Below are 20,841 nucleotides of genomic sequence, written 5' to 3' on the forward strand. Positions count from 1 at the left end.
TTAACACTGTTTTCACGCATATGTTGAAAGAGTGTGAAAATGAATCGCTGACATGGACAAAAGCTTGTCACGTTCAGCATGAAATCAGACGAGGATGTTCTGGGTTTAAAGGAAATGCATGCAAAACACTTTTGGATAAAGAAGAACTTCTGCACCAGTTTAAAAATCTAGCAATACTGAAGTACGTTAAAGTATTTGACGACTTCAAAAAAGTGGTTTCTGCATGCTTCGGAAATAATCTTGACCAAAATTACAAAGCATGTATAGAAGCTTTCAAAAAGAGCTACATGGACTTAGGTGTCAGCGTTACACCAAAGGTTCATGCAGTTTTTTTTCACATTGAACAGTTCTGTGACAAAAACGGTAAAGGATTAGCATTTTTTGGGGAGCAGGCGATGGAGTCCGTACATTTTGATTTCTTAAAGTCTTCCTGGGAAATGAATAAGGTTGCTGCAAATCATCCGGATTATCCTAAACACCTTTCGAGCGCTGTTTGTAGATATAATGCTTCATATGTTTAAATTGATGCAATTATAATTAAACTATGTTACATTTTCATATTTTATCAACAGTAAAATGCTTAAATAATAAAAGTTTAATTACAACTGAAAAATCATTATTATATCATTTTTTTCCTTTCTATTGATATAAAACAACGCCAGATTCTCCAAAATATCATACTTCGTGCGCAAAAATGTTCAAAGTGGATTTTTTTAAAAATCTCTCCACAGATTATTTTGATCTTTTGATTTTTATTATCTGTTAACATTGTAAATTCAGAATCTCTTCTAATTTTCCAGGTGTAAGAGCATTTTATTTAACTTTGGTTAAGGCGCACCGTGTACATATAGTTCGCGCTGTTAATTTGAAAAGTAAACACTCGGCAATTCAGAGTAAGTGTCATATTTTTTACAAACTGTAGATTTTACTTATAGTTCAAATCTGTTATATAATTGTCACATTTATGCTTTGCGCTATGTGGCAATATACTCTTTTGTTTAAATCTTCTCTTTTAGTCTTTAAAAAAAAACCTTTATTTTTCCTTTTTTATAAAACAGTTTATATTTATTTTATATGAAATTATCCAAGTAATTTTCGTAAATTAGGATTTTATTTTCTCAAATAAAACATATAATTTTTTTAGAAAGATTCTATCTGACGAAATTTTACTTTTGTTTTTGTTTTCCGTTACTTTTGTTCGTGTTTACTTTTCTTTTCAAAAGAATTTAACGTTCTGTTCGCTTTTCTTTGTTGGTCAACGTGGTCATTGCACTTCTTGTGGGGACAGATACCCCTCTATATCTGCCTTTCTTTTTACTCCATTAATTTTTTAAGAGGGGGAGGGGGGCTAACTTAATTAATCTCTTTCATGTGATATTAAAATTATCCTCTCTTTAAATTTAATTGGCGATCGTCTTTCGGGATCTACACCAGTTAACGATTTGTTTAAAAAAAGTTTTAAGACATTCTTTCTCGTGGATGCTTGCTTGGTTACACCAAAGGGTGTACTCTCTCTCAGAGATGCGGACTTATCTTAGCCTATAATTTTAATTAAATCCGCAAACCGTAATTAATTTCTGTAAATTGAATACCTACATTTATACCATTAACTTTAAAGACACTTTCAAATTTAAGCTTCCGTTCTACATTCATCTTATTATCACTCGTATATCGTATTTTTATGCATGACGCCGTATTTCAAATTCTCTTGTCACCCATTTCTAATTCTAGGCTTTCTTGCGTTACAAATTTTTTCAAAAGATATGTTTCACTAACAAAATTGTGAGTTTGTTCATAAATAAATGTTGTGCTGAATTTAAAAAAAAAAATGTGTGAATTTATTTGTCTCCATTTGGTGATGGTTGTTTTTTATTTCTCCTGTGTGCGGTGCGTACTTTTTATTATTGTTATGAGTTTTTGTTTTATTTCTCTTTGGAAACATCTCTAAATTGCGCTAAATAATATATTAATATTTGGATATTATATGTCATTGACTCATATTGTGATCTTGATTAATATTAGTAATCACCCTTATTCCAAATTTGGTGATACCATTTTATCTAATTTGTTTAAACCTCACAGTTTGTGATCATTTGAACCTATTGGGTTATTGTTATCCCACTATAACATTGTACTACCACATTTCCTTAATTATTACGTTCCCTTAATTTAATTACTCATGATCCTGGTTCCGGCTTTAATTTGATTATTTCGAAATCCACAATTAAATGTTTTTTCACTCAATGACTACATCTAAATACAAGTACAAATACATATTTCAACACATTTTAATGCGGAAATAATTTACTTAATTTTCAACATAATATATTAAACTAGTGGGTTGCGCCCCCTGCTCGCTAACGCTCGCCAACCCCCGAAAATTGCTACGCAATCTTATATGGTTCGCTTCGCAAACCAAGCTCGCTTCGCTCTCTACTAACTTAGATACATTGCAAATGCACAAAATTCTAAGAATTCAAAACAATCATTCAAATCCATATAANGTGACGATTCTGAAATAAGTTTGGCGAATACTTATTCAGCCAATCTCTTGCCTTAATTTATTGGTTTTATTGCACATAAAAACTTAAAATTTGTTAAATAAATCAATAGATGCTGTTTGAAAGCCATATTTTAAATAACTATATACTTAATAAATGCAATTTTCAATGAAAATTGTTATATTTGGTACATAGTTGAAACTGTACAATTCAAGTAACCCTGAAAGTTATTCACTTATTTTTAAGAAGAAAAAAAAATAGACGAAAACAAGCATTCAAAAACTAATTCTAGCAACCTAATATCGTTTATAGGTAAAAAAAAACTTGAGGGTGCCCCTTGGTAAAATTGGCGACTTATGTTTGGCACCACTCCTGTTTGCGCGGAGCACCGTGGTAACAGGAATCGCGGCCAAAACATAATGATATTTCAATAAAACAATGGAAAATTTCAACAAAGCATCAGCCAAAACTTTAAAAAATTGCAACGAACCCAATATAAGCAAAGGTAATAAACCCAATAAAATGTATTTTGAATCGAAACAGAAATTAATGGAGTAAGCACAAAAAGAAAAGAAGAAAATCGACTCACTTCTTCATTAAGAATAAATGAGCATTTAGGAAAAGAAATACAGCCAAAATTTGGGAGCCACGTAAGAGAATTATATATATTAGATCTTTTTTTAAAATGTAACAATGATAAATTTTACTATGAATAACGAAAAGGAAATGTTATATTTATCATTCGCTTAAAAGTATTTACATAGAAATTATAAGCAACAACACTTATCTAGTACTTATTTATTAATTTTATTAGTTAAAAACATTATATACAATACTTAAATTTTACATAAACCTCTTTGTAAAGGTCAGAAAACTTCCTCTTCATTTTAGAAATAAACTCTATAATGCTCGCCGTACTGTATAATACTTAATGGTATAATGCTTATCAAATGTTTCAAAAGGTGTACTTTATCTTAAAAAAATCAATAGTTCCTTTAATTAAAATCTTTTTTGAAAGAAGAAATTCCAAAAGTGGTCGCTATTAAAAAAGACACAATTGGCCTTAGCCTGTCTCAAAATTTTCCAATTTTACCAAATAGTGTTAGGTTAAATTTTTTAGTACAATTTTTTAAAATAATTTAGAAGTGAAAAGGTGATTACAATTTTATTTTCCTTATTCATAGTAAACAATCCCACACCTAAAACAAAAATCAATATTTTCCGACATAGTTGTAATAAAATAACCATTTTCAAAATTTGTATCCTCTTTAAAAACATAGTTTTTAAAAACTGTTTTCGAAAATTGTTCGCTTTAATATTGTTTTTAATAAAGTTGTCAAATTTTCACCGGCGATAAATTGTGATCTTGGATAAAAAGCGAAGAGCTCCAGCTGAAATGTTAGCACTGTGGCTAGTCATAAAAAGTTTACATTTTAACTCCAATAATAATTTCCTTTCACAAAGTGATACGAAAACAAATTTAGTTAAAGTTAATAAATGTTTATCAGTTTCAGTGTATTTCTAAAACCAGTTTGTTATTTAATAATTATGAATAAGTAGCATTCCATAGTATTGTTTCGATTAATATTTATTTACATATTCTTTAATATTATATACAACCAATTTACAAATTATTTACAATTCAAATATACAATTCATTGTAGGATTTCAATAAAATATAAATCAGCATATTGTGAAGTTAGAATCAATTTCAATATTTAAAATTAACATTAAAAATCATTTCTCAAGCTTTCTCTGAATTAAGTTATATTTGCGCAGTAAATTAGCCCACTATAGCAAATCCTAACCATAGCTTTACAAAATATTTATAGTTTGTTTTTACGTTAACTATTTAATGTTTGCTTTTTGTTTTATTTATTTGCATATTTTTTTGATCATGTTGCTCATAAATATACGAGATGGGTTTTAAGCACTGTAGCAACGAATACTGTTCAGAATTACTGGTCAAGGGGCCTGACTTGAAAGCTAACAGTCACGGGTTCGAGTCTCGTTCTGGGCATGGATGTGACTCACTGTGTTTATCCTCTATTGCGCAATGTGTGGGTGTAGCCCACCCTATTAACGGGTATCTGTGGTAGTGTGGCGTGGTTAATATTGCTTGCCGCCGGGACTCAGGTTCACGAATGCCCACTGGTCAGCATTAAATGAGCAACACTTCCGGCATCCTCCGCAATGACGAAAGTAATATTTAAGTGTCAAAATTACAAAGAAATGGCATATAAGCTCATCAGAATATGCCGCTGGTCTTTAAATAATAATTTAGGAACAAAGTCACCAATAAAAGAAAATTTGTCATCGTTGATCTGTGTAATATGAATACTATTGACATCTTTATCAAATGAAACAATAATAATATGTTAATAAAACGTCACATTCAGTATTATTTATAACTGTAGTAGCGGTATTCTCATGCTGTTATAGTTGTATATTAATGCTTAAAGTGCCCATTTTCCTCTGATCCGTGATTTTTAGCACCATTTTTTTACCACCAAACACATACTCTGTTGCAAATTTCAACCCAGTATTTTACTTGTTACAGATGTCTTAACATCTCACGTTATTTTATGTGCACTCTCTATATTAGAATATGATTGTAATCATTATTGCTAACTATAACTTTTAGTTTGTTATTTGTATAATTAGTTTTTCAAATTTAATGATCGTAAAATATTTCCTCTAAACTTGTCAATTATATGATAACTATATTTTTTATAAATTTAGTAGTTATTTTGATTCGAACTTAGTTGAATCCTGTATGCATTTAGTTGAATCACCTAACATATATTTCTCAATTTCAGTCTTCAGAGTGCTCATGCTCATTCGGTCTTGAATATGCTTGAACACTTTTTTGGAGCACGTGAAAAGCAAAAATACAAAAAGACCTTGCAATGAATTGAGTATATCGAACAGAAACCATACAACGGTGTCCAGCTTTGCTACTCGCAGCCATTCAGCTTCACTATATGAAAAAATAATGCCAATTGCGCCAATGAGCCATGTAATACCCATCATTACAGCCAATCGTATGTACAATACAAGGTTCAGTTGTGCCGTTTGGCGTTGGTCGCTTTCCACATTTTGTTTCATTGTATTATTTTTTAGTATAAAAGCACTCAAAACAAAGAAGACAGCATTGCTCAAAAATAGAACAAATGCGGGAAGTGAAAAAAAGATTCCTTTGGCGACATCGTTCGTGAACCAGCACAAACCGTTCTTTCCATATAACGGTTTGATCGTTTCTGATACATTTTTAGAGTTGTCCAAGCCAACACATACTGAGACGATGCACAAGGGCACCAACCAGGCGTAAGAGGAATACCAAAGAAACTGGCGACGTCGTGCACTTTGAGTACTAACCATTAACCTCTCAGTTGCCATTCTTAGTGTCTTCCACACATCAAAAGCCATGACATTCATCCAAAAGAAGGCTACAAGAAAGAAATATTGCTGCAATATTGCAGCCAAGATGCAAGACTTTCCAAGCACTTGTGGTATTTGTCCTATTAAGGTAAAAGAATATGCCATTAAGAAAGCAACACCTAGAGAGGCCAGATTATATCCAGGTAAGTTTCTTAAAGATGGCACCAGGCAAAAAGTTACAACATGTATCAGCAATGCAAGTATCGAAATAGCACTTCCGATATTGCCTATGTACATAGCAGCTTTGTTGGTATCATCCATAGGTTTAGGTAAAAGATTGTTGAACTCGTCTTCATCTATATCAGAATAATCCATGGAACACAGAACTAGTTTTCCCGCTTTGTTGACCTCATATATTTCATCTTCGAGTAAAACGTCAAAAAGAATGACAGAACCATTCGGAAGATGTTTAAACTCATCAGCATTGTATTCGAATGTCCCACAATGTTTAAAAAGTTCCTTCTTCAATTGTTCAGTGGGATAAAAACATATCCTTCTATCATTTTGAATGATATGCATTTTGGAAGGATGGATAGTAGTATTGTAAGAAGGAATGAACATGTTGCCGTTTGCCAAGAATTCGACGTTTCTAATGTCAAGAATCACTCTAGCACAATGCTTTTGGGAATCTAGATTAGATGCAGGTGCAATATACTTGGCAGATGTCTTAGATGTCGAAGTATTTGCGGAATTGGAAACTAAATTAGATGTAAAAATTATTGCCTCCTTTGAATCTGAATCGGATACAGAAGAATTTGTGCGATCAGAATCTAAATTGGGTGAAGAAGGATGTGCATACTTAGAATCAAAATTAGACGTGGCAGTATTTTCGTAACTGAAAATTGGCTGAGTTTGTTCCATTGAAGAATTGGAAATAGTAAGAAGTGGATTTCCGTAAGTTCTCACCGATAGTGTAAATGCAATAACATAAAAATATAGCTCCATTTTGAAAATAACAATCTTGTTCTGAATTTTAGATGATAAAAATCAAAATGTGATGTTTCATCTATGATATGAAATTTTTCTCTTGTCAAAATCAAACTAGAAAAAAAAAGAAATCAATTTCAGTATAAGAACAGCAATAAAGTAAACAATTTAGAAATCAGAAGTACAAGTTCTTTCTAGCGTGAAAAATTCGATTACTCCATCAAGTTTACCTCCTTGATCAAAACTGTTTATCTAACTATATACAGTAAAATATTTGCCTGGGCTTAAATTAACTGTCGTTTAAAAAACTTGCATATATATATATATATATTTCGATTAATATTTATTTACATTATCTTNATATATATGCAAGTATATGCATATACATATATGCATATATTTGCATATACCTTTAACATGAAATATATTTTTCTTCATATTATTGTATCTCTTCAAAATTTATGGCAATTGCAATTTATGGCAATACCAATCGCCATGCCGGGTATGTCGAACATGATTGGTTGACCAACGCTTGACGTCGTTTGCAAGTATCTAATTGTCGCTTTGATAAGCATGCCGTAAGCGAAACAACATCTTTATTAAAAAAGCTAAAATATTCAGCTTAACAAAAAGTGAAATCCCTTATAATCAAAAGCGTGTTCCGGCACTATTCAATTTTTATCTTGATGCCTTGTATTCTATTTTAAAAATTATTACAGAAAGTTTGCTGCTTATATAAGGTATTTTGTTAACAACATCCTCGATTTTTTTTTAAAAAAATTATTGTCTAATATGAAACTTTTAATATGATGAAATGATCCCTTATGTCGATGTGATTCCTCACATATTTTAGAAAAATATCCACATTAGAGTTCACAATATAATATTTGAGTTAGGAAAAGAAAAAGAAAACAAAAAACGAATTCAAATGCATGGAAAGAAATCTATTACGTCAGATGCCTTATTTCAAATAGGAACACATTTCCGTTCCGTAAAGTTCTGTTCGCACCAAATTTCTTTCCAGTTAAGAGAAAGTCAACATTTACAGTAAACGGTTGTTTATTGTTTAACAGTTGATTTTTCGATTTATTCAATTTATAATTTTCCAGTGTCGTTATTAGTTTTTATTTAATAACAATTCTTATATCAATATTTTAAATATTTCTTTCCGAAAATTACACTGCAATAAAAAAATATAATCCTGAAGTAAAATATAATTCACGAACTTTATAAATATAGCGAACGTTCCTCCTGAATGCAGTTTGATCGTTCTACTTTGCTGTTGCTTCTAATGTCACTTGCCACACGGGCAAGCCTGCTTAGTGAAACCGAGCAAATTTAAGGCAAATTGTGCGTTTATTGCTTTTTCAGTGGAGCCATCCTGTGGCCAAGAATTCGTCTACAGCCACACACACACGTCACAGCTCGTTTTATTGGGCGGACCCATTCATACATTCATCCACAGATTGTAATTTTGACATGAATCAGAGAACGAGCGATCTCCTATTCGGAGATATTGATTTGTTATGGGAACATGGAGGACTTAGAGACTCGACAGATTTAACGTGCGCATCAGTCACCATTTACTGCACGGGGAGTCTTCGGCCGGCGGGTCGTTCTACTTTAGATCCACCAATCGAATTCTGAGTTTTTAAACGTATATTTTATATAAATTTTTATTTTGATGAAAAATTCGTAAAAAAGAATATTGTCGGTGCAGCTTTGGAAAATATTTTGTATTAAAATGAAAAGTTTGTTTTCAAAGCATTTGAATTCTACTCAAATCGATTTGTTTATAATAGAAAAAAAGGAAAGAACAGCTATACTCTTCTCTTTTAGTTGAAAACCGATTAAACTCCTCAGTTTATTTTCGAACGTCAACGTCAGAACAGTTTGGAGCGGGCTCCAAAAGCTAATACTTGTTAAGAATATGTGAAGAAAATCTATTTTTAACTAATTTATTTAAATTAGTCGAATTATTAATTATTATATAATATCATCTGACAGGTATGAAAACTAGAATTTTTAAAGTCAATGAAATAGACATAATTTAATTCTTCTTTTTCTTTCTTTGTAATTAATATTTAGAAGAAATATTAGAATAAATTAGAAGAAAATTTATAATAATATGTTAGTAGAAAATCATTTATATAATATAATCATTATGTCTGTGTTTTTTAATTAATAGCAAAGTACAAAATGTTCCTACAGCGGACAATATTTCCGGTACAAGTAAGAAAAAGAGCACAACTTGTACAATACATAAAATATAAACAAAAAAGAAACGATTGTCACAGTTATTATGGCGGAATTTAAAAAAATCCTTGTTGAACAACAATTAGGGTAGAAATACGAAAAAAGACATATCAGACCACCTTCTAGAGATTCTGGTACGAGTAAACAGACAGCACTTTAAATAGATAGAATATTATTCAATCTAATCATAGGTCAAACGAAAACAAATAAAGTTCGATAATCACAACAGCATAAATTAAAACGAAAAAAGAAAACCACTTTGACAATCTATCCTGACCACATAAAAAATCCCAAATGAAAAAAAAAAGTCTAATCGGTTTATATAACGATATAAAGTTTAAGATGAATGTTTAGATTAACTGCAAATAGCATTTTTTACAAAAAAAGAGAAAAAAACAAACATAGGTATCTACTCTATTTTCAAGTAGATCGGAAAGTATAAGAAATTAAATAATCAATATCTAATATATATAATTCTATTACGTGGCTCCCAAATTTTGGCTGTATTTCTTTTCCGCCGGTGGCAAAGTTTGTTTTTTTGTTTGTTTACGTTTTGAAAACACCAAAGCATTCTGCCTTTTAATGATGTGTTTCTGATCTAATCTATATATATATATATTTCTCTTACATCTATATATATATTTCTCTTACACGGCAACAAAAAAGAGCCTCATTACAATTCCCCGAATGGCAACGCTAGAAAATCGACCAATGATTGCCGCTAAAAATGTCACATGCCAAATCTAGCTGAGGTGGCTCAACATATAGCGCTTTTAAAAACGGAAACTGAAATAACCAGAGAGAGCATAAGCTAGGCAGAAGTGAGTAGTCTTTGTCGATAGATCTCTATTTTAGTATTTTGTCGAAAGCGCTTTTTTTCACGAATTTATATATTACGAATTTATTTGACGATTTTTGATTTATATCACGAATTATACTATAGCACATTTCTAATAGGTTTAACGAATTACATGTCATTTATTTGAATTCAAATTTATTTTAATGACTTAGTCTTTACTAAAAAGATGTAATTTTTTTTTAAAAAAAAGTTTTTATATGGATTTGAATGATTGTTTTGAATTCTTAGAATTTTGTGCATTTGCAATGTACCTAAGTTAGTAGTGAGCGAAGCAAACCATATAAGATTGCGTAGCAATTTTTGGGGGTTGGAGAGCGATAGCGATCACGGGGCGCAGCCCACTAGTAATATAAATATTTTTAAGAAAAATTAAACAAACGATGAGATGAATTAAAATTATTACGGCACAGTAAAAAATAAATCTGTCATTCGTTTCAGTATAGTATAAAGTTAACAATATTAATAAATAAACACTTTATAAAGAAAAGGCATAACTCGCCTTTTAGTCTATTTTTTTTTAATGAAAAACATTTAAATTTAATCAACCTTTACGGAATAAATGAAAACAATAAAGAAATAAAGGGAACAACAAATACAGTACAAATAAAACGATTTCAAACGGGTTATCATTTTGGTATAGAGCTTGCAATACTAATAAACAGAACTTTAATCCAGAATAAGTTTAGTCAGTATACTTATTAATTTTAAGTAGAATGAAAAGTATAAAACGTTGGATAGCTATTATGCTATAAATAAAATGGGGGACAATCAATACGGAACAACACAAAAAAAAATCAAATCGGACAATAGTTACGCTTCAAAATTAAAAATAAAGTCAAATCGGACATTAGTTTTAGTATTGAGTTTCCTATATTACTAAACACTTTTAAAACGTAAAACACGACAAAAATACTCGAATTTTTACAATACNAAAACGTTGGATAGCTATTATGCTATAAATAAAATGGGGGACAATCAATACGGAACAACACAAAAAAAAATCAAATCGGACAATAGTTACGCTTCAAAATTAAAAATAAAGTCAAATCGGACATTAGTTTTAGTATTGAGTTTTCTATATCACTAAACACTTTTAAAACGTAAAACACGACAAAAATACTCGAATTTTTACAATACGGAAAGAATATAAAGTGACAACTCTTATGCTACAAATAAAATGGGAGACAATCAATTCGGAACAACTGAAAAAAATCAAATCGGACAATAAATACGCTTAAAAATTAAAAATAAAGTCAAATTGGACATTAGTTTTAGTATTGAGTTTCCTATATCACTAAACACTTTTAAAACGTAAAACGTGACAGACATATTTTAATTTTTACGACACGAAAATAAAATAAAGTGACAACTCTTATGCTGTAAATAAAATGGGAGACAATCAATTCGGAACAACTAAAAAAAATCAAATTGGACAATAGTTACGCTTCAAAATCAAAGAATAACAATAGTTACGCTTCAAAATTAAAAATAAATAAAAATAAAGTCAAATAGGACATTCGTTTTAGTATTGAGTTTCCTATATCACTTAACACTTTTAATACGTAAAACCTGACAAAAATACTCGAATTTTTATGGAACGAAAAGAATATAAAGTGACAACTCTTATGCTGTAAATAAAATGGGAGACAATCAATTCGGAACAACTAAAAAAAAAAAATCAAATCGGACAATAGTTACGCTTTGAAATTAAAGGTAAATAAAAATAAAGTCAAATCAGACATTCGTTTTAGTATTGAGTTTTCAATATCAGTAAACACTTTAAACATTAAAACGTACAAAAATATTTTAATTTTTACTATACGAAAAGAATATAAAATGACAACTGTATTGCTATAAATAAAATGGGAGACAATCAATTTGGAACAACTAAAAAAAAAATCAAATCGGTCAATAGTTACGCTTCAAAATTAAAAATAAAGCCAAATTTCTGATATTCGTTTCAGTATTGAGTTTCCAATACCAGTAAACATTTTAAACAGAAAATCAATGTAGAAAAACATATAATGTTAGACAACCATTACAGTATAAATTTTAAAATCTTAATGAGACAATCAATATACATACCTATCAACTTGTGAGGTCGTTGAAAAAGATTTAACAGTCAAACAAAAATTAAGTTTGGAAGAATTTTCTAAAATTGAAACTATTTAAAGGGCAGTGAATTTAATGTTACTACAAATAGATCTTATTTACATATTTTTTAAATTATTGATTCGTCGTGGTAGTTAAACTTTTTTTTTGTTTGGAACTTTAAACTTCAATGTTTACAAACGCTAATGTTTCTACCACTAAGAAAATTATTTTTCAACCACCGTGCAAGTTGGTAGCTATGAAGACAAGTAAGAAAACCAAATCGGACTATAACTACGGTATAATAAAAAAAACTAAAGTGGACAAAAAGTGAATGATACATGTGTCTAAATATGCAAAAAGTGATAAACCATAAAAATCAAATATAGATTAAACAAGGTCAAAATTAGCAGCACTTTATGAGGTACTTTTTTCAATTTATTATTAAGGATAATTCGTAGGGAAATTAAATGTATATCACTAGTAATACACGGTGGTACAATGGACAATAATATAGAAAATAAATAAAAATGAATTAAGTTTCTACCACTTTTTACATTTTTAGGTGGAACGACGTAACATACCGGCAATTGTTTCAGTATAAAGTTTACGGTGGTATTACAGTCAGGGTTTTGCGGGCTTTGTAAATTTTAAAAAGTGATAACAAAAATTAAACAATTGCCGATAATTTAATTTCTGTGTAACAACCACTAAAATTTGTTTTCCAAAATTTTCTACCACTACTAAAATTTTTCAAGGTCAGCGGAGACTCCACTTTAAATAGAAAAAAAAACGTAACATGCACACTTACCCTCATTTTAACTAGAACAAAAATTATACATAGTAACTCCTCCACAAATTATAGAGATAAAAGATTGCTACTAAACAATTAACGCATTAGTCATTATACGAACGGATGTTAAACGTTTCAGCAGCTATCAGCATCGAGATTCAGAACAAGATTTAAGGAAGATAGTTACGAAATCCGGAGGATACGCGGGGCATTTCCAACTAAAAAAAACTGTTTTTATCTAGAGGGAAATAAAAGAAATTACATCGACACACATCCGGCGTGGAAAGTATTGTTCGCATATTTCGTTTGTTCGTTCTTTTTGTTATTCACTAGTATAATATTTGCGATCGCTAGAAAAGCAACGTCATTCTTACGCTTAAAATGAAGTTTCGTGAATACTAAATGTATTTAGTTTATTTATGTTCATTTTGATAAGTGAGTCAATTTGCTGAATGGGTTAGAAACGGTATATTTTTAGCACGTTGAACGCCATGGGGGTCACCGGTGCCAAGGATATTAGAAACACATAATTCGAGTAAATTTTTAATATTTTTATATTATTATCGTGGCTAAAATGATTTGAAGAAAATAATGCAATATAGAACATTCAAAAATAGTTTTATTTATTTACACAGCAATGCCAACTTATACGGACAGTGAATAAATATTTTCAAGTGGTAGTTTATTAATTGTGATTCTTGGTTTAGTAAATTCATTTTAGTAGATTTTATCCACCACTTTTTCTAAACAATTCGTAAGGCTATATAATTCACCTTATTTCTGAAATGCCGTTCTAAACCTTTTAAAAAAGTACTAAAATCTGTCAAATTTGCACATTTAGTTGTAGTTATTTACCGTTGTGGCCAGACGGGCAAGCCATGTAAAATTAGCGTGGCGTTCAACGTGTTAATTATTATAAACAGGGCTTGCTTGTACTCCTAAAAAGAGAAAAAAACTGGTAATAAAGCCATTTATATTCTGGCTTATTTTCGGAGGAATAAAACTCCGTGATTACCGATATATATTTACAGTTATTTACTTGTATAGGAAATAGTTTTGTGTTTACGTTTTGACACATTGCAAGTATTTATAAATATGTTAAAAATATGTTTGTGAAATTTCCGTGATCCATACAAGAGTTTAAAAAGTTATAGCAAAACTACTAGTTATAGCAAACAATATAGCAATTTATGACAATATAGCAATTTATGACAAACAATTTGTCATAAATTTGAAACGTGAAATCGTAGCCATAGTGATAAGTTTGCTCCAACTTTTATGAAATCTTGTCTACCACTTTTTTAAAATTTTAACCTATAACAACTGTAATACATTTTTTGTGAAAAAGTTGTCAGAATGCAATGCGTTAACTTTTAACAGCAAATTAAACAAAGATATTTTATTTTGCAAAAAAATACAGAGTAAAACAAAAATTATTGACAATTTTCAAGTCCGATTTTTAACGGATAACTTGGAACAATCAGAAAAGCGATTACAGTAAGTTATATGAAGATGAAGAAAAAATAACCCAGATCACCTTGATGCTCAAGGTTTAAATGGGTCTTAAAAATTTACAACTGTGCTAGTAAATGTTTGTATAATCCTTAGTAGTATTGTATTTTTGAAGATACCTCTTTAACGTTTTGGAAATAGATTTTTTTCTATAGATATAGTTTCTTTAAGAAAAATAATATGTATCGTGGGTCCCAAGGGTATTAAAATGTCTAAGTTTATTTCATTTTCGTCATCAGTAATTGAAATTTGTATTAAGAAGTCAATCGCCCTACTAACAGCATTTATGAAACCAACGTTTCTTTTTCTTTCTGAAAAAAAACAAGCAATCTGTTTTGGTCAAGCTTTTTCTTATTTATGTTCATAATTTGGCCCAGATGACGTTTATAAACTACCTAAAGCTATTAAAATAGTGTGAGGCTCTAAAAAGTTGCTTTTATTTTCATATTTTTATCCGTATAATGACTAGAAACTAAGAACAACCATGAAAATAATCTGAGAAATTAAAAACCTTCTGTTATTTATGTTCCTAATTTGGTTCACATGATGATTAGAAACTAAGAACAACCATGAAAATACTCGGGGAAATTAAAAAGCTTCTGTTATTTATGTTCCTAATTTGGTTCACATGATGATTAGAAACTAAGAACAACCATGAAAATAATCGGGGAAATTAAAAAGCTTCTGTTATTTATGTTCCTAATTTGATTCACATGATGATTAGAAACTAAGAACAACCATGAAAATAATCGGAGAAATTAAAAAGCTTCTGTTATTTATGTTCCTAATTTGGTTCACATAATGATTAGAAACTAAGAACAACCATGAAAATAATCGGGGAAATTAAAAATCTTCTGTTATTTATGTTCCTAATTTGGTTCACATGATGATTAGAAACTAAGAACAACTATGAAATTATTTGGGGAAATTAAAAAGCTTCTGTTATTTATGTTCCTAATTTGGTTCACATGATGATTAGAAACTAAGAACTACCATGAAAATAATCGGAGAAATTAAAAAGCTTCTGTTATTTATGTTCCTAATTTGGTTCACATGATGATTAGAAACTAAGAACAACTATGAAATTATTCGGGGAAATTAAAAATCTTCTGTTATTTATGTTCCTAATTACGTTCCTAACTGCCAAAATATAGGGGATAGTCACAATCTGGCAAATATGGTCCTAATAGTTTGGTCAGGAGGGCGTTAAAGTCTGTGATTCGCTTCTCAAACGTCGCGAAATGATCCATGTTTGAAGCGTATCACTACTGGGGACGTTAGAGATCATGGAGCAAAAAAGATGAACCAGCTCAAAGCATTTCGAAAGCCAATATCCATGAAAAAAAATGTGATGCTGTCTGTTTGCTGGGATTTTAAGGGAATAGTTTTTTCTGTTGAGCTTTTACCGGATAACACAACAAATAATTCGGAAGTCTACTGTCGTCAACTGGTCAAACTGACTGATGCACTTGAACGATGAGCAGAAAAGGCCTGAATTAATCAAAAGAAAAGGTATAGTGTTCCTCCAAGAAAATGCGAGACCTCATGCCAGTTTGGTCACTCGCCAAAAGCTTTGACAGCTTTAATGGGATACACCACCACGCTCACCATATTTTCCAGATCTGGCACCTTCAGATTATCATTTGTTCCGGTCACTGCAAACTTTTTTGGACTGTAAAACCTTTACTTCAAATGAAGAGGTCAAAAATCACCTGAATCAGTTTCTTGCTAGCAAAGACCAAATATTTTATGATCGTGGAATCATGCTACTACCAAACAGATGGCAAAAGGTGTTGGACCAGAATAGCCAATATATAACTTAATAAAATATTTATTCATTATACGAAAATTGGCTTTCATTCCCCCCCCCCCAAAAAAAAACGAAATTACTTTCCGAACAACCCAATACTACCACTTTTCCCTAATGATTACGTTCCCCTTAATTTAATTACTCATATTCCTGCTACCAGCTTAAATTTGTTTCTGTCGAAATCCATAATAAAATGTTTTTTCACTTAATGACTACATCCAAATACAAGTACAAATACTTATTTTAACCAATTATTTTAATACGAAATAATTTACTTAATTCGCACCATAATATGTTTAATTTTTTTAAAATGTAAGAATATAAATTATACTATGAATAACGAAAAGGAAATGTATTTATTATTCACTCAAAAGTATTTATGTAGAAATTATAAACAACGGCACTTATCTAGTACTTATTTTTTAAATTTTTTAGTTGAAAACATTATATACAATGCTTAAATGTAACATAAACCTTTTTGTAAAGGTCAAAAAAATTCCTCTTTATTTTAGAAATAAACTTTATGATCTTTAATAAACTTTATGACCGTACTGTATAATACTTAATGCTTATCAAATGCTTTAAAAGCTATGCTTTACTTTTATAAAATGTATAGTTTTTTTCAAGAAATTTTTTTTTATGCTTTGAATAGGTGACCATGTGTTTCCAATACTAGTCACTATTAAAAATGACACTATAGGCTGGTAGCTAAATTTTCCAATTTTACTGAATTGCGTTAGGTTATATTTTTTATCCGTAAGTTCTCTCCACTAGTGTAAATGCAATAATATAAAAATATAGCTCCATTTTAAGGATAACAATCTTGTTCTGAATTTTGAGTTGATCAAAATGTGATGTTTTATCTAAACTTGATATGAAGTTTTCCTCTTGTTGAAATGAAACTATAAAAAAAATGAGATCAAGTTCAGTATAAGAACAGCAAAAAGTAAACATTTTAAAAATCAGAAGTACAAGTTCTTTCTAGCGTGAAAATTTCAGTTACTCCACCAAGTTTACCTCCTTGATTAAAACTGTTTATCTAACTATATACAATAAAATATTTGCCAGGGCTTAAATAATCTCTCGTTTAAGAAACTTGTATATATAGTATATGGTTTGTTTATTTCATGTAGTTGAGATCAAAACCCTTATAAATGAAAAATCAAATAATTAAAAAGAAAATTAGCATTTTATTACCACTTTAAATTCAAGAATGAAATATTGCACACAATCCGTATCATGAAATCCGTATATATTGCACACAATCCGTATATATTTCTTCATATTATCGTGTCTCTTCAAAATTTACGTTAATGGTCATTTATTAGCATGTTGAATGCTACGCTAATTTAATCATGGAAAATAACAAAGAACTAAATTTGCTAATATTAGTCTGAGTTTGCTAGTTTTTTTAAAGGTTTAGTCTGACACGTTTCATGAAATTGGTGATTTATATAAGTCTACAATTTTTTTAGAAATAATGGTGGATAAAAATCTACTAAATTGAATTTATTAAACCAAGAATCACAATAATTAAGTAAATTTTATTTTATTTTATGACCGCCGTTGAACAGTCGACTTAATTTTTGGGTTTACGACTACTAATGTTCAACGCCGTAGCCTTGTAATTTTGAACCAATCCAGAAGACAAGGAAACTCCTGGATCGGTACCCCCAGAGGTTTTGATTTGTTATGGGAACATGGAGGACTTTGGGACTCGACAGATTTAACGTGCTTCAGTCACCATTTACTACACGGGAAAGGTAATAAGTAAATTTTAAATAAATTTTCTGCAATTCCATAAAAGAGTGTAAATTTTATAGTTCTACATCATGTTATACGCTGTCAACCAGCTGTTTTTCACCGCCTATGTGAAAGGTTAGTGTCAGCAAGTGGTGGCAGACGCAGCCTAAATGTAATTTCAGTGTCAGCCACCGGTGGTTGACGCGGCCTAAATGTAATTTCTGTGTTAGCCATTGGCGGTTGACGCGGCGCCTAAATGGAAAGTCCTGTGTCAGCCACAGATGGCTGACGCGGCGCTCAACGTGTTAATTGAACGAAAAACATATAAGGTTAGAAAACCATTGCAGTATAAATTTTAAAAACTTAATGAGACAATCAATATACTTACTTGTCAACTTGTAAGGCTGTTGAAAAATATTTTACAAAGTATCAGTAAAACAAAAATAAAGTTTGGATGAATTTTTTTTACAATCGAAACTATTTAAAGTGCAATTAACTTAATTAGCTAACAAATAGATCTTCTTTACATAATTTTTAAATTATTGATTCGTCGTGGTAGCTTTTCTTTTTTTTTTTTTTTTTTTTTTTTTTTTTTTTTTTTTTTTNTTTTTTTTTTTTTGTTGAAACTTCGAACTTTATTTTTCAATACGTCAAGACGCTAATGTTTCTACCAGTAAGAAAATTATTTCTCAAAGAATGTGCAAGTTGGTAGCTATGAAGACAAGTAAGAAAACCAAATCGGACAATAACTACTGTATGGCGCAGGGGATAGNTACGTCAAGACGCTAATGTTTCTACCAGTAAGAAAATTATTTCTCAAAGAATGTGCAAGTTGGTAGCTATGAAGACAAGTAAGAAAACCAAATCGGACAATAACTACTGTATGGTTCAGAGGATAGAGCGTTCGCCTTCCAATGCGGCGAACCGGGTTCGAATCCCAGTCGATACGAATTCCGCATCCGGCTTGCACCGACCACAGTGCTGACGTGAAATGTCCTCAGTTGTAGACGGATCATGGGTTAGAGTCCCCTTGCCGTCAGGCTAACCGTGGGAGGTTCTCGTGGTCTTCCTCTCCATGTAACGCAAATGCGGATTAGCTCCATCAAAACAGTCTTCCACGAAGGCAAAATTTCTCCCAATACTCTATCCAGCAAATCCCATGTCATCTGGATTGGGTTCAAAATTACAAGGCTACGGAGTTGAACATTAGTAGTCGTAAACTCATAAAATTGGGTCGGCTGTTCAACGACGGTTATAAAATAAAATAACTACGGAATAATAGAAGAAAAAAAGCGGACAAACAGTGAATGACATATGTGCAGAGATGCCAACTGCTCCGGACACGCCAAAATAATTTAAAAAACGGTAAATAATTACAAAGCAAATTTTGCAAACATTTGACTATTTTTGCTTGCTTTTAAAAAGGTACAGCAGGAGTGGTGGATAAAAATCCTCTAAATTGAATTTATTAAACCACGAATCACAATTGATAAACTACCACTTTAAAATATATATTTGCTGTCCGGAGCAAGTTGGCATCTCTGTATGTGTCTATAGGCAAAAAGGTAAGAATAAAAATCAAATATAGATTAGCGAGATCAAAATTAGCAGCACTTTATGAGGTATTTCTTTCAGTTTATTATTAAGGATAATTCGTAGGGAAATTAAATATATATCACTAGTAATACTCGGCGGAACAATGAACAATTAAAGAGAAAATAAATAAAAATGAATTAAGTTTCTACCACTTTTTGCATTTTTAGGTGGACGTATCATCCCTGCAATTGTTTGATTATAGAGTTTACCATGCGAGTATAGTCAGGGTTTTTGCGGGCCTTGTAAATTTTAAAAAATGGTAACAAAAATTAAACAATTGCCGATAATTTAATTTCTGTGTAACCACCACTAACAATTGTTTTCCAAGGAAAGTATGTATGCATGGAAAATCCAGTTTCTAAACCACTAACTACAAAGCGGTCTGTTAAGATAAGAAATATCTTCTAGCCTTAACCTTAATTTATTACCATTACTAAAATTTTCAAGGACCGCGAGAACTCCATACGATGCACTTTAAACAGAAAACAAGAACGTAACATGTTTACTTACCCTGATTTAAAGTATAACAAAAATTATATATAATAGCTCCTCCACTAACATAGTGTGAAAAGATTACCACTAAACCATTAACACATTAGTCATTATACGAACGGATGTTTAACATATCAGTAGCTATCAGCATCAATATTTCGGAAGATTGTTACGAAATCAGGAGGATATACCGACTAAAAAAACTGTTTTATCTAGAGATAAATAAAAGAAATTACATCAAACAATACACATCCGGGGTATTTTGTTTGTTCTTTCTTTTATTTTTCACTAGTGCAGGGCTGTCCAACTGCAAAGAGCCCACGGGCCAGAATTCCAGTAACTGATCACCTGGCGGACCGCAGTTTGAAAAAGTTGAACACTAACCTCTTACACAATAACAATTAATAGTTGAATTATTAATTATAAAACAATGGAACAGAAGGAGTATAAAACAATTTGCTTACATTTTAAGGGGAAAACAGAGACCGAACAGCCTGAATAAGAAATTGGCGGGCCGCACAATATGTGTTGGCGGGCCACATGTTGCCAGCGGGAAGTCAGTTGGACAGCCCTGCACTAGTATAATATTTGCTATTTCTAGAAAAGCAACGTCATTCTTACGTTTAAAACGATTACAAAAAGTATTTAGTTTATTTATGTCCATTTTGATAAGTGAGTTAATTTGCTGAATGAGTTAGAAGCAGTATATTTTTGAATTATTATAAACAGGGCTTGTTTGCACTTCGAAAAAAAATTGTTAATAAAGAAAAATTGTTAATAAAGCCATTTATATTCTGGCTTATTTTCGAAGGAATTAACA

At 30.7% G+C, this 20,841-nt stretch overlaps 1 protein-coding gene across 2 annotated transcripts; it reads right to left on the reverse strand.

The window, feature by feature from the left end:
- Positions 1-4,071: 4,071 nt before the first annotated feature.
- Positions 4,072-20,134, reverse strand: LOC122268347 (probable G-protein coupled receptor Mth-like 10). Of its 2 annotated transcripts, none has more exons than XM_071185150.1 (2): positions 20,040-20,134; positions 4,072-6,983 (listed from the first exon to the last, which is right to left on the reverse strand). In XM_071185150.1, exon 2 carries the CDS (start codon positions 6,885-6,887, stop codon positions 5,247-5,249), a length of 1,641 nt encoding a protein of 546 aa, XP_071041251.1. In that variant the 5' UTR covers positions 6,888-6,983; positions 20,040-20,134; the 3' UTR covers positions 4,072-5,246. The 2 variants fall into 2 exon arrangements, with proteins under 2 accessions (XP_071041251.1, XP_042900158.1); XM_043044224.2 differs by lacking the exon at positions 20,040-20,134 and adding an exon at positions 12,887-13,148.
- Positions 20,135-20,841: the final 707 nt, after the last annotated feature.

This window comes from Parasteatoda tepidariorum, chromosome 9, assembly GCF_043381705.1.
Source record: "Parasteatoda tepidariorum isolate YZ-2023 chromosome 9, CAS_Ptep_4.0, whole genome shotgun sequence".
NCBI lineage: Eukaryota > Metazoa > Arthropoda > Arachnida > Araneae > Theridiidae > Parasteatoda > Parasteatoda tepidariorum.